General features: G+C 42.1%; 1 protein-coding gene across 1 annotated transcript; it reads left to right on the top strand.

Annotated features, from left to right (window-relative positions):
• Nucleotides 1-272: 272 nt before the first annotated feature.
• Nucleotides 273-7,443, top strand: LOC124274959 (the record flags this gene model as incomplete). Its single annotated transcript, XM_046710335.1, has 6 exons — nt 273-701; nt 940-1,353; nt 1,605-1,663; nt 1,845-1,893; nt 2,398-2,457; nt 6,729-7,443. Coding segments are annotated over 6 exons (1,697 nt in total), but the record flags the coding sequence as incomplete, so codon positions are not given.
• Nucleotides 7,444-18,038: the final 10,595 nt, after the last annotated feature.

Below are 18,038 nucleotides of genomic sequence, written 5' to 3'. Positions count from 1 at the left end.
CTCACTCACTCAATAATGGATATAGTAAACTATGCTCCAAGATTGGGGTTTACAGGGTTGTTCTCTAGTCCTCACAAGGGTTGTTGGCGTCTTTTCCCTTCATTGATGTAGTGAAATGTGTTTGCCGGAGTTTTACTGAAAATCATACTCTCATCATGGGGAAGTGCTATATTCCAACGCATATATTTTCTTCGAATTCTGTTTGCCATTCTTGATAACATGTTCATATTATTTTATTGAAGCGAATTAGGACAATGATATGTTTGTTTCAGAATGGACTCCTTCCCCAAATGTGCTGTCTGTCAGCAGCAGTTTACCCCTGGAAGGGGACCTCGCTTCTACCTACCTACTGCCCTGTCTCACACGCTGTGTGTGTGGAGACGTGTGTGACATCTGCAGCTGGTGGTGTGATATCATGCTCTACATGTCAGAGGGAGGTCAACCTCACAGACACAAGCCTCCAGAAGGATGCAGTGAGACAGAAGGAAATATTCCACCTCGACGGTCAAACATCGCCCCACAGAGCTCTGTACAAAATGAAGATGACGGCAACCAGGCTGTGTTGCGTCCAGAATGTGAAGACTTCCTCTGTGAATACCGCCAGAACATGCACAACAGCAAGTTAAAGCTACCAGGACGACATGCTGTGTTGAAACCATTGTGGACACAGCACCAGGAGGCATGCAGGCTGAACCAGCTTGGTGCAAACTTCACAAGCGTTATCCTCTGGAATATTTTGACAAAAGCTGCAACATTTTAATCTGTAATGAAATGCAGACTTGGCGACCATGCTGAACACGACGTTGAAGACACTTAGACGTAGCTTCTGGACGCTGCCTCAAGGGCGGATAGAACAACATGGGAAGAACCTGACTGCACAGCATACTTCTCTACCAAGCATATTTGAAGAGTATCAGCAAAGCCGTGAATGACACCAAGAAGACAGCAGCGCTGTGGAGGAGACCATCCACCACACTTTCCATTCTCTGAGGACACAACTCGATCAAAGAGAGAAGGAACTGATCATCGATCTTGACAATCAGACGAAGCAGAAACTGTCAAATCTACACATTGAACAAGTTACCTCTGAAGGCGAGAGTGAACGATGCAAGTGGACCTCAGACTACATCAAGACAGTTCTCAGATATGCTTCTGAACTCCCCGGACTTTCTGACGCTCGAGAGTTCAATACAAGAAACAACGAAGACTTACCTCAGATCAGTTCCACCAGAGCTGCACCGTTCACCTGCAGCCGTCTTCAACATGAGAGGACTGGAAAATTGAAATCTGACATTTCTAAGTTTGGGTCTCTCGTTGGAGATGGATCAGCATCTGATGAACACACACTGAGGGGTACTTACTTACTTCGACTCCAATATGTCTCACATTTGATTTTTTTTCTTTCAGTATTTCCTAGCATACTGTCAAGTATTTCTTATCAGGCTTTGTCAGAAAAAAAAATGATAGCTTGTTGATGTTTCTCTTGACCATTCATTTAATTTGATTTTAAGATGGTGAGCTGATGCTAGTTCTATTCCTTTCTAAAAAAAGACTCGGTGAAACATAAAATGATCGATCTGTAACAATTGTTGGTTATTTTACAGACAGAGGTACACAGACAGATGACATCCATCTACCTGACCTTGAGAACACACTCAAGCACGTAAGTACTTCTTAGTAAGCATAATGTATATACGTCTCGTTGTCTCTGAGGTAATAATTATTGTCACCTGCGTACATATAATGTTCATATTGAACTTATGCTTGTATGTTAGAAGTGGAAACAAGCCTACTGTTTTGTGAATCTTCGATTGCGACATTGAAATACTTCCCTTTGTTTCAAGTTGAAGCTTCCAGAGGCCTCTAAGGATCCAACACCACTACCACAGTTTGGTGAGGTTATTTTCCTTTATTTTGCAAAACGTAAGAATGGAAAAATAGCGTTACTGTATGTGTCCCTTTACTTTCATGCCATAATATCAGAAGCACATACTTCTAACTCCTGTATGATTTAAACAGAAATAGTTATGAATGGGCAGAAGATGGACCCATAAGCCATTTATCCAAAGGATAGCTTAGTGATTAATATTTGAACAGATCTTGGTCTTTCATGTTGAGATGATATCAGTGATACTTGTACACTTAAGGGCAAAAAATCTGATAATGTTATCAATACCCGTTTCTAATGGACAGAAGCTGAGGCTAAACAATGTTTAAATGTGACTTTACTGACATTACAGGGACCCAGGTCTGTCTTAGCCGATACTTTGTTGTGTACAAAAGGTGGAGTACCTCTCATTTTGAAACAAAGAAAGTCCCAAATATCGAAGTTACTGTTATGTCCTAATGTGTATGAGCACGGCTATTTTGTTCTTCATGCTAGAGAATATTTTGCAGATGCGGGGACGAACACCTACAGTCTGGAATCAGGAACAGTGACCACGTTGACTCTGCAGTGTGAGTATAATCAGTTGCTTGTTTGGTGATGCTGAAACACCGATAGGTTACTGGATGAAGCGCTCTTTCCTGACGTGTGACGATGCTGTCAAGGTTTGCTGCTGAAAACCCTATGACAGTGTGGACCTTGTGTACCATTGGAACTGACAGGGGTATTGTTTTAGTGATCCCCATCTTCTGAACAACGAATATGGTACTGGGTGTATTCAGGTTTCCGTGTCTTCTGAACAAAGGATATGGTACTGGGTATTCAGGTTTCCAAGCTTCTGACCACAGGCTGTGGTACTGGATTTGGTCTTAAGGTTTGATCGTTAGACCACAGACTGTATTAGATGTCGTGATGGTGCCCGCCCTTTAAACACTCATGATAGTGCTCGGTGTAGTGATGTCCTCCTTTAAACACTCATTATAGCGCTGGGTGTAGTGATGCCCGCCTTTAAACACTCATTATAGCGCTCGGTGTAGTGATGCCCGCCTTTAAACACTCATTATAGCGCTGGGTGTAGTGATGCCCGCCTTTAAACACTCATTATAGCGCTGGGTGTAGTGATGTCCTCCTTTAAACACTCATTATAGCGCTGGGTGTATTGATGTCCTCCTTTAAACACTCATTATAGCGCTGGGTGTTATTGGTGATCGCCACCTTTAAACACCCATTATAGCGCTGGGTGTAGTGATGTCCGCCTTTAAAAACACTCATTATAGCGCTGGGTGTGGTGATGTCCGCCTTTAAACACTCATTATAGCGCTGGGTGTAGTGATGTCTGCCTTTAAACACTCATTATAGCGCTGGGTGTAGTGATGTCCTGCTTTAAACACTCATTATAGCGCTGGGTGTGGTGATGTCCGCCTTTAAACACTCATTATAGCGCTGGGTGTAGTGATGTCCTGCTTTAAACACTCATTATAGCGCTGGGTGTGGTGATGTCCGCCTTTAAACACTCATTATAGCGCTAGGTGCAGTGATGTCTGCCTTTAAACACTGATTATAGCGCTAGGTGTGGTGATGTCCGCCTTTAAAAGCACTCATTATAGCGCTGGGTGTGGTGATGTCCGCCTTTAAACACTCATTATAGCGCTGGGTGTAGTGATGTCCTGCTTTTAAAACACTCATTATAGCGCTGGGTGTGGTGATGTCCGCCTTTAAACACTCATTATAACGCTAGGTGCAGTGATGTCTGCCTTTAAACACTCATTATAGCGCTAGGTGTGGTGATGTCCGCCTTTAAACACTCATTATAGCGCTGGGTGTGGTGATGTCCGCCTTTAAACACTCATTATAGCGCTCATGATATGCTTTTAAACGCTGGGTGCGCTGTGGTGATGTCTGCCTCCTAAACACTCATTATAGCGCTGGGTGCAGTGATGTCCTGCTTTAAACACTCATTATAGCGCTGGGTGTGGTGATGTCCGCCTTTAAACACTCATTATAGCGCTGGGGTGCAGTGATGTCTGCCTTTAAACACTCATTATAGCGCTAGGTGTGTGATGTCCGCCTTTAAACACTCATTATAGCGCTGGGTGTGGTGATGTCCGCCTTTAAACACTCATTATAGCGCTGGGTGTAGTGATGTCCGCCTTTAACACAATAATATGGTACTGGATGTTACGGTCTTGCTTGTTCTTTAAACAAAGCTGACACGTTACTTGGTGTAGTGATATCCAGCCTGGTTTTATATAGGGGTTCTGTGGTACTATGTTTTACTATTTAATTTCGTTTTAACACCGGGTGAGTGAGGTTAGTTTTACGCCGCACTCAGCAATATTCCAGTTATATGGTGGCGGTCTGTAAATAATCGAGCCTGGACCTGTCAATCCAGTGATCAACAGCTTGAGCATCGATCTACGCAACTTGGATACGAGTTGTGTCAACCAGGTAAGAGAGCTTGACCATCCGATCCCGTCTGCTGCCTCTTACGACAAATATTGTTCACACTTGTGGGAAAACCAAAGGGTACATATTATAGTGTTGAAAATAGGGAGAATCTTAGAGAACAACTCTACACAGGGCGGGGCCACAAACCACAAAATGAAGTCTTGGATGCAAAATACTATCAAGTTTTATGACATGCTCAACTGAATTCCTTATGTGTATATTTTTAAATGAAGAATTATATAGTCATTTCTTAATTTTAACAAGCAAAACATCTCAGTGATCAACAAAGCAAACTTATAATATAAAACAAGCAAAATTCCACCTATATGGTAGCGGTCTGTAAATAATCGAGTCTGGGCCAGAAAATCTTGTGATCAGCAGCATGAGTATCGATTTACGCCATCGGAATACTATGACATGTGTCAACTAAGTCAGCAAGTCTGACCACCCAATCCCGTTAGTCGCCTGTTACGACAAGCATGGGGTATTATCAATTCTAACCCGGATCTTCACGGGTGTGTAGCACTGACATGGTGTTACACGCCCTTTAAACAATAGGCATGCCACCGGTTCTAGTTTTTGGTAAGCCTGTGCAGTTTTATCGTCATGAGTTTTGGGGTGAAGAATTATTGGCTTTGAATATTGAGAGTTTTAACGTCTTGTCATTTCCGATACTGTTTCTAGAAGATGTAACTTCCGTATGTATCAACAGAATCCATATTCCCCTATATCATTCCAAAGCCTGGGACGTATCGTTATAGACAGTGAACCATCAGCTGGAGGAAGCATGGGTCTAAAATTACATGTGTTTATTTTGTGTTGGCGCTTAGAGTAGGTGGTAAATATATTTGTAACTGAAGCTAGGACTATGGACACTCCACTAGGGTTTTGCCGAGGTGACCACTGAAGGTTAGCCAGACTGGGCGTCACGGAAGACATGGGATGTAATATGAATGTGTCTACAATGGGTCACCGAAATGCGTGTTTACTCAAGGAGATGTGTATTCGCAGCGATTGACTTACTCATGAATAGATGTACTTGACTTATCCTGACCCACAGAATTCAGTGTACTTGTAGGGACTCCAGTTGGAATTTGCCCCCAAAACTATTACGAATTTAAAGGGGCGTCATATGGATGTGCAATCAAAAAGCCGACGCACACTATGAGGGTCTACCTGGTTCTCACTAACTTGATCTGACTGGTCTACTGTCCCGTTGTATAATGTCTAAACCAAGGCCCTAAATCACCACAAATTTGTTTCATTATCTTTGTTAACATTTAGAACAAATTCTTGGCTTTTGTTTATTGTAAAATAACCCATTGTCGGTGTCAGTTTGTGTCAATCAGTGAGATGAAAGTCTAACGTTATAACAGGAAGATCTGGGATTTGATGAGCTGTAATAAATATTATACTTTAGAAACATTTATACTTTGCGAAAATCGCTTTCATATAATAAATGAGTCATTTCAGATCGACCTAAAGCAGATATTTCAATTTAGTTTTGAGAAACTAAACTGAAATACTTGATAATTATTAAAGGGTGAGAGTTTATACACATATAAGGATATTGACTTAAATGAGCATAACACAGACTAAAAGATGATTGACGACAGTTAAACTATTTGCATATGAAATAAACGTTTTTCATATCACAAAATGTTCGCCCATTAATTAAAAGTCAAATACCTGTGATAATGATCGGCCAGGTTGTCAGTCCTCCCGGTGATATTATATTTGATTCTTTCTTGAAAAAATCTGAAACAGACCTCCTTGACATATACGAAATTGATAAATTCAAACCCATCTTTAATACTTCCATCTGTCCCAGCCAATACACATGACTCGACCACCTCCCCACACAGCGAGTGTGTTGAAACTGGGCACAGTGATTGAAGCGGACGTAGAAGTTACCTATTGACACTGTGTCTGGTGAACACTCAGATGTAAAAATATCATCAAACAACTGCTTTTTATATCTTATTGTTTAGTAAACTGTATAAGAAGAGTTTAGAATACCAACAATAATAGTTTTATCATGAAATGATTTTTATACACATGGGTTTTCATACGGAAATGTCTATTTCTGACTACTGACAGCAAACCAGCTCAACTGACAGTGTCTGACAAAATGTTTCATGGAGTGTTTATTTCAGTGTCAGTCAATATTAAACTGTATGAAAAAACATTTAGAATACCCATACAAATATTTTCACAGTATAATTGTGTGTATTTAAGTGACAGTGGTGATACAATTCACACACAGGCGAAAATGGCGGCCGATCATTCAGTGCGCTGTTTTGTAAACATTGAAACGAGGTTGACAATAACATGACTAATTTGTTGTCTGAAGTCGGGAAATTTGTTAAACTGTAAACAAAATGTATATTTCCAGGTCCTAAACTACAACTGAACGCTGCTCGAACCAACACAGACTGGTGCCACGTAACTACAGTCGGTCAGCTGGTGAACTCGCCGCCCGCCACACAACACAGACACAGCGGCAGGTTACGGACATATTGGGGTACATGTGCCTCCACCCCCATCCCCCTTCCTCCATCCCCCTCTACTGTCACCCCTGTCCCACACACACCACGATACTGGGAGACACACTCTAGGGTGGGTGTGGTGAGTGGAGGGTGGTGGGGGTGGTTTGTCCTGGAGATGGGTGTGGTGGAGGAGAGCCAGGTAGACAGTATGTGGTGTGTTTGTTACCAGCACCGCTCCTGGTGTGTCAGTGTAGAGAGATGTTGCACACACCAGGGGAGTCTCTGTACCAGGGTGTGGCAGCAGGGGGAGGGGGGGAAGTGTTACAGTAACACAATGTCTGACACACGCGGCACACAGGCCACCCTCCACTACGGCGTTGTGCTGGATGTGGGGAGGGGGAGACTCGCCTTCATCGACCTCGACAGAGAGGTTGTATTAGCCAAGGTGGATGTTGAGTGGAGCGAGTCTCTTCTTCCCATGTTTGGTGTTGGGTCGCTAGATGTCTACACAGTCAACATGAAGGTGATAAGTGGGGCAGATATCACCATGACTGACACCAAGAAGTCACTTATCTATGACGCCTTGAATTAGACAATGAAATAAACATGACATTGTGTAAACTTGTAAGTGTGACTTATTTATTTCAACTGTCAAATGTAATTGTAGTGATTGAGGCGGACGTATAAGTTGTCTGTCTATGTGCTGTTTGTTGTGGACAAGAATGTAACGAAGTCAGTTAAATGTGTTGTTTTACTGCTTGACTGGAATCTCCTGTGTATAAGAAAGATTTTACATCCACACATGACTATTGTTATGATTATTATTCTGCAGTAGTTGACCAGTTTATCATACATTTCATACATGTCTGGGAAATATCACAACAAATAACTGAGTCACAAATTCATCAAAAGTTGTTTCAAATCATGAATTTATCGCCATGTTTCGTGTCTTCTCTGTAATACAAATGTTTTAAATCCCCACATGAATATTGTTGAGATGAAATTATTGTAGTTGTGAATCCACATACGCCACAGTTGATGTCAGTGAAGAAATATGATGAAAGTGATTGAAGCGGACATAGAATGTCCCCGTTTACATGTTGTGACGTATATTCAGAAATACAATCAAGTTAGCAGAATCTTTTATTTTCCTAATTAGTGGATTCTATTGTCACTAAAATGTATTTCAAATCCACACATGACTAGTTTATAGATTAACTGAAGCAGAAATGTCAGACTTAGAGGGGTACTGGCTTCTTCCCAGTTGTCAAACACTGTCCGCTAAAGTTCATCAACTGCCATAGGTCGATTTGCCGGATAAAGTAACTGAGTGTGACGTGAGATTGGGCTGCCGTCTGTAAGGACAGCGGAAATATACTTGGACACATTATGTCTTCACATTTCTGAACAATGAAAGTGGTCAAATGTAATCTATTTAATATTTAGGATTACATTTTCTCCGTTTCTTTGGGGGATTGAGTCCCAAGTGGTATCGTTATAAGGTAAACATGCATCCCTATATCAGTAGAGAATTACGTCAGATTCCGTATATAGATATAGATTTGCAGTTTGACTCATGAGTGATAACGGTTAGACAGAAAGTCTAGAGAGAATGGCGTTTAGCCATAAGTTAGAAATATATCCGTCGTGAGAGACAGAACACAATAACAAATCAATAAAGAGGGGAGAGTAACCGAACGTTACTTACCGATACTTTTCCATCATAATATTCATGAGTGCTAGGACGGATACAGGATTAACGAATCAAAACGATGAGTTGAAACATGTGATCAAGATCAGGCCAGGCTCGAACCATATAAATAGACAGGTTGGGCACTGAGCGACTGGTGCGCGCTTTAAAGTGACGGAAGCCAGTCCACGCTACTCAGTCTCCCCGTGTGGTACGAGCCTACCCTAACTGTTGGTGAAGTTGTATTTAGAAATGGACTTAGACAGAGAAAAAAAACTATGTGGGTATAACTTGGTGTTGCGTTTATCTATGAATGTATGTGTGCCAGAATGTAATGCGGTTAGTTAGGTGTCCATGGCCTCCTCTCACAAAGCACTTAGATGATCGTAAGTTACTGAGCCACAAGTAGTAAGTAACTGTGGTAGGGTTTACTAACGCCCAAACGCCAGTTACGACAGTATTCATAGATTGACAGATCAATTAAAGGGGGTTAAGGGGCAACTGTTGATTTAAATTATGTTGGTATGTGTGACGTTTTTTTTATAATAACTTTGAAGAGCATCTAATTTAAAGAATTTTGGAGGGTGGGCCCGTAAGCATCCTTAGGGGACTTGGTCGCTTCGGTTTATTTCTTCGAAATGGATTTACTTATATTTATAAGAACCCTAGTTGTGTCCTTGCAATATGAACCGCTATATATAGAAAGATAGAGGCCATTAATCTGTCACCAGTGACAATTCCTGTGTCATAGGAAAATAGGACTCACTATTTACAAGTCACGTCAACCCATAAGGCTTATCAAATACAAAAAGACATTATTCCGGCTATATGGCGGTGATCTGTAAATAATCAAGTATGGGCCAGACAATCCAGTGATCAACAGCATGAGCATCGATCTACTCAATTGGGATATGACGATATGTGTTACCATGTCAGCGAGTCTGACCACCCGATCCCGTTACTCGACTTTTACGACAAGCATGGGTTGCTGAAGACCAATTCTAACCCGGATCTTAACAGATCCGATTATTTACTGTGTGACGTCACACAGCTGGAATATCCATAGTGCTGCGCAAACCCTCTTAGCTTCCTGGGAACAGAATATTGAAAGCTTCTGATGTTTCGATTGTATTACACGTGAAAGTTGCTCTTTGTTTGATATGTTATCATCGGTCGTGGTTGAATCAGTAACAGCCTATTTTCAAAATCACTGATTCTCCATCTACTCGATAGATACAACATAACTTTATCTCTTACAAAACCTGAACTGTCTTCACACATATTTTAACAAAGTGACAAAGGTCACCGACCTGTATCCCGTCTCGCTCACTTGCCTTGATATAATATAAAGGCTGTGTTAACTCTGTTGTTGTTTTTGGTAACATCTACATAATCCCTGAGCGTACAGTCAGTATGTAAAGTTATGCATAAGTATTTTCAGTATCATGTCAGTTAGCTCGCTTGAGCATCGGATAATATACCCTATGAGAACATGTTGTTATCATTAAGACATACATGTCTACAACAAGATTTCAGTCTGTATTCACTCACTTATACACTGAGGCTTCTGCGTGAATCACGTTAATGAGTTTATGATGATGATGATGTTTTATATACAATTGTACATTGAAATGGTAACTGGAATGTATGGAATCAATGTTTGGGAAATGATATTACGTCAACGCCAGGCAATAACCAGATTCGATGATCTGCCAACATTGATTCCATCGGCATATGAGGCAAAATATTAATAATAATTATATAAATACTTCGGAGTTCGTGGAAACAAAGTAAGTGGGTTTAGTTTTACGCCGCTTTTAGCAATATTCCAGCAATATCCCATCGGATAACACCAGAAATGGACTTCACACATTGTACCCAAGTAGATATCGAACCCGGGTCTTCGGCGTGACGAGCGTACCCTTTAACCACTAGGCTAGCCCACAACCTCGACGACAAAAAGCATGTCCTAAGCTACAGGTAGTACCCATCACTTACTCAATGTACATACACACATGGCCTTCAAACAATGGAGCCCAGAACGCAGGTGTTAAAATGTCAATGTATTCTACGTCCATGCTGGGAGTACATTAAGACTTTCAACGTGAATGATGAGTGAGTGAGTTTGGTTTTACGCCACTTTTAACAATATTCCAGCAATATCGGGGCGGGAACACCAGAAATGGGCTCCACACATTGTACCCATGTGGGGAGTCGAACCCGGTTCTTCGGCGTGACGAGCGAACGCTTTAACCACTAAGCTACACCACCGCCCCCACTTGAATTATGAGGTCACATGAGGTGGAATACCCAGATCAAAAAGTATTAGTTCAAATACCGTTTACATCGAACATTTGGGAGGTGGGATGTGGTCAGTTACAATTAATGATTGTCGATTCCCAACAAGGATGCCCGTTTGTTGTACCTGATATTCCTGGAAAATTTCGAAAAGCAGAACAAAACCATGCTTACTCTCTTATCTTCACTGACAATGTTGTACGCTTCTTCTGTTAGAATGCTGATCTGGATCTGTTTATTGTGCCTCTTTATCAAATGTCGAGAAACCGACATAACCAGCAACCATGGAGAGACAGCTGGTATGTGCAACAAATCTCGATTCCTGCATTATTGATGAGTCCGTCCAAGAGGTGCTGATACTACAGAGGACACGTGTCAGAATGAAATCAGAGCCCCATGAAACAAGGGACAGAGTGAGTGAGAGAATGAATTTAGTTTTACACCGCGCTCAGCAATATTCCAGGTATATGGCGGTGGTCTGTAATTAATCGAGCCTGGACCACACAATCCAGTGATCAACAGCATGAGCATCGATCTGCGCAATTGGGAACCGATGACATGTGATCAACCAAGCCAGAGAGCCTGACCACCCGATCCCGTTAGTCGCCTCTCACGACAAGCATGGGTTACTGAAAGTACATTCTAACCTGGACCTACACGGGTCAAGGGACAGAGATGGAGTCTACGATGATAGGAAGTAGAAATGGTATTTCTGATTATCCTTCTCACTTATGCGATTTCAAGCAACACATGGAATCTCCTATTTAATATATTTACCTTTTATGAACTTGTATGAAAAGAATATAATATTTGTCCATTATTTGAGGACAATTACGTCTTTATTAAACGTGAATATAATTGTATACACAATCAACAATATTTACATACCTGCTGCAGCGATATAAGAGTCTCTATCACTACGTCGCATCATCTGAATACGGACGTTGTTCATCCATAAAGTTTGTCCTAATTTGAAAAATATTCTTGAATGCTTTCCACCTCATCATGATCAAATAACAAACTATGAAAATAACAGTCTCTATTGACGAGTTTAATAAAATATTAACCAACAGCGGATACAGTTTTTGAGGAGGGCGTACGATTTCTATAATGGCTGGAGTACATCTGTGCTAAAATATCTGTGCTGACATTTGAGGGACAAATGTGGTATTGATAACCTAACCAGACAACCAGACCAACACAAACAAAAATTATAATTTTGTTTGTCATAACGTGCCGATCAGTGGTAATTTCTGTATGCATATATTAATATTTTAGAGCGATACTAATATATTGCAGAAAGTCGACTATAGCTGTTTCCAGTACAAGACACGTACGATTAAAGTGAAATAACGTATAGGGTTGTAACTACTGGAAATAAATCGTCCTGTCAGTGTTACTCAACACTAAAACTACGTCTTGATCTTTACCCGACAAAAAACTAAGCCCTCAGCAGCTCCTACACGTGCACGTGAGCGTGGTCTGACCTTACTGCAGCTATAGAAACAACAATGAATGACATGATCAACCAGTTCTATATCCACGACAGGAAACTAAACAGAACAACCACAGTTCAGAACAAAAAGTCAACCACTTGAAAATATCTTTGGTGGCATTCAGTAACAGTCATTATGTTCAAAACGACAGCACACAATATTGAAAAATATTGTCAGTTTTAATCACTGGATGGATGTACATGTAACAATCTTACACAAAATGGACCAGTCACAGCTGATTCAATCTGCATGGAGGTCTCCCTGTGAAAACTGCTTGTTAAACTAATGATTCTGATTCGGTGTAGAAGAACCTTATGTTCACTCCAATGGAATATCATGTGTTATTACATTTACAAAACATATCAGTATTTCACTGTTTACTAAAGGTTCGCATGAGCTCTATAACAATGGTATTGACCCAAGACCTACCCTCCCATGTAGCATCACCAGTGATGTTGCCCAATTATTAGTCAATAAACAAACAGGAGGGATACTTTTCCAACCTGGTAATTGTGCTACCAGGACAGAACTGATAGGCGCCACACATGTACCAATGGTGTTACCAGGACGGAACTAATAGTCGCCACACATGTACCAATGGTGTTACCAGGACGGAACTAATAGTCGCCACACATGTACCAATGGTGTTACCAGGACGGAAGTAATAGTCGCCACACATGTACCAATGGTGCTACCAGGACGGAAGTAATAGGCGCCACACATGTACCAATGGTGTTACCAGGACGGAACTAATAGTCGCCACACATGTACAAATAGTACTTCCAGGACGGAACTAACAGTCGCCACACATGTACCAATGGTGTTACCAGGTCGGAACTAATAGTCGCCACATATGTACCAATGGTGCTACCAGGACGGAACTAATAGTCGCCACACATGTACCAATGGTGTTGCCAGGACGGAACTAATAGCTGCCACACGTGTACCAATGGTGCTACCAGGACGGAACTAATAGTCGCCACACATGTGCCAATGGTGCTACCAGGACAGAACTAATAGTCGCAACACATGTACCAATGGTGTTGCCAGGACGGAACTAATAGTCGCCACACACATACCAATGGTGTTACCAGGACGGAACTAGTTTTAGACACACATGTACCAATGGTATCACAAGGACGGAACTAACAGTCGCCACACATGTACCAGTGGTTCTACCAGGACAGAACTAATAGTCGCCACAAATGTACCAATGGTACTACCAGGACGGAGCTAGTGGCTGCCACACTTGCACCAATAGTACTTCCAGGACGGAACTAACAGTCGCCACACATGTACCAATGGTGCTACCAGGACGGAAGTAATAGTCGCCACACATGTGCCAATGGTGCTACCAGGACGGAAGTAATAGTCGCCACACGTGTACCAATGGTGTTACCAGGACGGAAGTGACAGGCGCCACACATGTTCAAATGGTGCTACCAGGACGGAAGTAATAGTCGCCACACGTGTACCAATGGTGCTACCAGGACGGAACTTATAGTCGACACACATGTACCGATGATGTTACCAAGACGGAAGTAATAGGCGCCACACATGTACCAATGGTGCCACCAGGACGGAAGTAATAGGCGCCACACTTGTACCAATAGTACTACCAGGACGGAACTAATAGTCGCCACGCATGTACCAATGGTGCAACCAGGACGGAACTAATAGTCGCCACACATGTACCAATGGAGCTACCAGGACGGAAGTAATAATCGCCACATATGTACCACTGGTGATCACGTATGTACCACTGGTGATCACTTATGTACCAATGGTGCTACCAGAAAACAACTGACAGGCGCCACATATGCAAAGTGGTAATTCCACACAAAACCCTTATTATACTCAACCACAACAAATAATCAGCGATATACTCAATCCATCATTCCCTTCAATGGTCAGTAGGTTGCAAATGAATTCTTCTTCTTCTTCTTCAAGCTGGGGCTTGTTGGAGAATCTGGGCAGCATTAAGGGGAGGTTGGTGAATATCCACAACTGCTTAGCGAGTAGCCAATATTCTCAGGAATCATATGCATAGCTGGCATCTTGGCATGTAGGATGGTGACGCTGGTGCCATATATGTACCTGCACAAGGACTGGAATGCCCTGTTAACCTGGCTATGGTGACGATATACTAAAGCCACTCTCACTCTCAGCTGACGGAGAGAAGCGGTGTCATGCCGCTGCTGATACCAGGGAACAAGGCACTGTCGTAGACGGGTGTGTCTCCCTGGTTCCAGGGTGTCACCTGTGGAGACATACCGCTCACAGGGCTGTCGAAGAACATGCTCCATGTTCCTGCACCTGCAAGACAGATGAAATAATGACATGTCTGTGAAGCAAGATAGCTGGATGTGAGAAGTTTACAAACCTATGCTTACCAACAACTTGTTCCAGATTTATTCCTGACATGACTGACACATTGGATCCACATTGGATCGCCTATTACAAGAATGCTGCATAGTCCTTGGGGAAACGAGAGAGAGAGAGGTGTTTTCTCTAGTCTAAAAAACTTACTTCAATCAGAATATGTGCTTATTCACTTTGACTCTTACTGTTGCACTGACACACAGACTTCCAGATGCAACAGAGCAACCTACTGGGTATGTGTCCCGCGCACTCACACCTGCCAATGGAAACTGTTCGTAACTGGGTGGGGAAAGCCTCAGGCCTCAGAAATTTGCAGAAATGTCACAAATATATCCTGCAATAAAAGACACGCGGAAGTAGAAACGATGAAAGTTGACTTGTGATGATTCTTGTACAAAAAGAATAGTAAATATGAATTTCTCGGGCCTGCCACGCATTTTGTGCAGGAAGAAGTAAGTGTGGCTACAAAATACGGAAAAAGAGTGGGGAATACACAACTACATGCGAGAGTGGCAGCCAAACACACCAAACTGAAATGAAGGCACAAATGGATTGTTGGGCTATATAAATGATCGGTTTTCATTTGTCTAGCATTACAATTAACAAATGTGAAAAGTGAAAACTTGGCACGACTAATAGGAACCCAACGCAACAGCGCCATCGTCCGACTGCAGACAGGCGACCTGGTTCAGCCGTAACAAGGATTTTGTACGTATCGCCATGCTCCATTACAAGACCATAGAAACGTTATAAGATGCAGGGGGCAACACGTGACCTATCCAGACCCAGTCGACCACGTGTCACACCTACGGAGGACAGGTTCATATGGGTTTGTCACCTACAGCTACAAAAAATACCAGGATTGCGTAGAATTAAAGCCCAGAAAGTGAGGAACATTCTACACGCCGAGGATAATCGCTAGAGCCAACCAGTTCCTGTGATGTCAATGGTGTTAAGGACACAGAGTATGGCCGCAACAGCTATGGAGGGGGTGTTTGGGTTTGCTTTTCTATACAGACGGAAGACGTCGAGTTGGTGGGGAACGTCGACAGCGTGTAAAAAGGAGCGGCCAGGTTTTGTGGGCAGGACGTAATGATGGCGGGAGTGTCCCAAACAGGACCAGGGCAACCGAATGGCAAACCATTACACAGATAAAATTCTTATGCCACACGTCCTTCCGATTATGCAACAAGCTGACGTCATTTATCAACACAACGCCCGATCACACGACAAGACTGACCTTTCTGAAGGACCACAATATCCAAGTATTGCCATGGCCCTCAAAGTCTCCAGATCTAAACCCCATCGAACATAGCTATTCTAAATGTGTGATATCTTTTCTGCAGTAGGACGATAGCGACCACCACAACAGATTACACGCTCTCTGCCATGTACAGTTTGGACTATTTCAGGCTCACTGCCAGGTTAGGGTATGCCAGCAGCTGTGATAGCTTCAAACAATGGATGGACAATTCAAAAGATGCAACTTTTTTAGAACGGTGTACAGTGGGGTGGGATTTGGTCAAACATGTGCGACAGTAGGAAACCAAACATGAGAAATGATGAACATGGTTGAGGAATAAAATAGAGGCTCGGTATGTGGCGTCCTTAATCTACGCAAAACGATGTCTTTATCATGACAACGGCTGAGTGCCGCCCAGAAGAACCTTTCTTTTCTAATGACCTCGTATTGCCTGTGAAAAGCTTAAGAGAGTCTACTCGGTCCAGCATCAACTGTTTCTATTCTATGTACGGCAATGGGGTAGTCAAATTGTCCGCTTGTCACGCTGAAGATTCGAGTTGCATTCTCCACATGGGTTCAATGTGTAAAGCCAATTTCTGGTGTCCCAGAAAAAACGGCGTAAACACGGTAAAACCATACTCACTCACTAAATCTATGTTGATGTAAGTAGGTGTGTCCTAACTCGGATCAGTCTAAGGCAACATCTTGTCTTTGTTCTTGCAGAAATGCATGTGAATATCTTCTTTGTTCTTGTGGAAGAGGGAGGATCAGGATCGGACAAATGTCGAGGACAGATGTTGGGTTAGTTTCTGAGGCAACAGCTATAACTGTTTCCGAAATCAGTTGAAGCACCCCAGGTCACCATGACATATGCAGCATGTGGACCTTGTACCTGGGGGATACCTGGCTGATGCTTGATACATGCATGTGAGCCATGTGTATCAGGCCAGGTGCGACAGTGATCTGATAACATACTCAGGGTATTTGTATCTGATGACCCATACTTTATCTATGACCGGCCTTTATAAATATGCAATATGTAGACAGTCGTACACTTGCCTTAGAAGTAGGTGATTGCACAATTAACTTCATGAAATACATATATCCATGCCATAACAGTGCGCGCATAAGAAAGATGAAAAGGCAAACACACATAATTGAAGATATTTGCTTTGTTAATAGGAACAAAATGTACACAGCGAGAAATAGCAAAGTTTGGATTTTTAGTGTGTTGTGTCACAGTAGTTTAATGTTTGAGGGATAAGCTAATACTTTGAGTTTTGAGGGGCATTAAATCATAACATGGCGTATAAACAGGACACATGGTTGAGATCTCCGACCCAATTCTCCTAATTCGATATCTATGATTGAATTTTCCTGTGTAACTTCACCATTAGATCAACCGTGACTTATCATGAATGATCACAATGTGTCTCAGATTATCTACCAGTCACCACAAACAACAGCAATTCTCCAATAAAACCATAAATCGACTTTGACTACAGTATGGATTCCAACAAGTTTCACCCCAGACAACTCAGTCGACCCACAGGGTCAAAGAAAGTTCTGCTACACAAGGACGTCAAGCTCAAAGACCAAGAAATATTCTCTCAAGTGATGAAGCGTTGACATTGAGAAACAAAATTCACTCATAACTGCCCAAACTAACTTGATTCGTGATATTCAAGGGAAATTAGAAATCAAATAGTGTCCAAAATAGAACAATCTGTAGTCAGATGTGATGAACTCGAACAATACACCCGCAGAAACTCTTTATGGTTCATGAATGTTGCTGTCACCAGTGATTACGCACACACCGACCCCATGAGCATTGATAGTTGTGAAACTGATCTAGGAGTTAAAGTTTCACATGTTATCATCAATATCATCACAGGTCCTTGTAAACTGTGTTCCTCAAAATACTCCAAACCGGGTCTACATGGAGGAACAGAAACTAACACAACATTCCCCATGAATGTTCATTGTTGTGTATGCAGAATGAACGACCTCACATAGTGCTGACATGACTTTGTGAAAGAAAGAATTCCTAAATCTAAACAAAGTCACTTTACTGAATTCATTTAGGACAATCGATGCTGAAATCTTT

The sequence above is a fragment of the Haliotis rubra genome, unplaced genomic scaffold, assembly GCF_003918875.1.
Source record: "Haliotis rubra isolate DU_JTF1 unplaced genomic scaffold, ASM391887v1 Scf1967, whole genome shotgun sequence".
Classification (NCBI taxonomy): Eukaryota; Metazoa; Mollusca; class Gastropoda; order Lepetellida; family Haliotidae; genus Haliotis; species Haliotis rubra.
The sequence above is the reverse complement of the archived record's forward strand: the minus strand, read 5'-3'. Positions and strand labels throughout refer to the sequence as shown.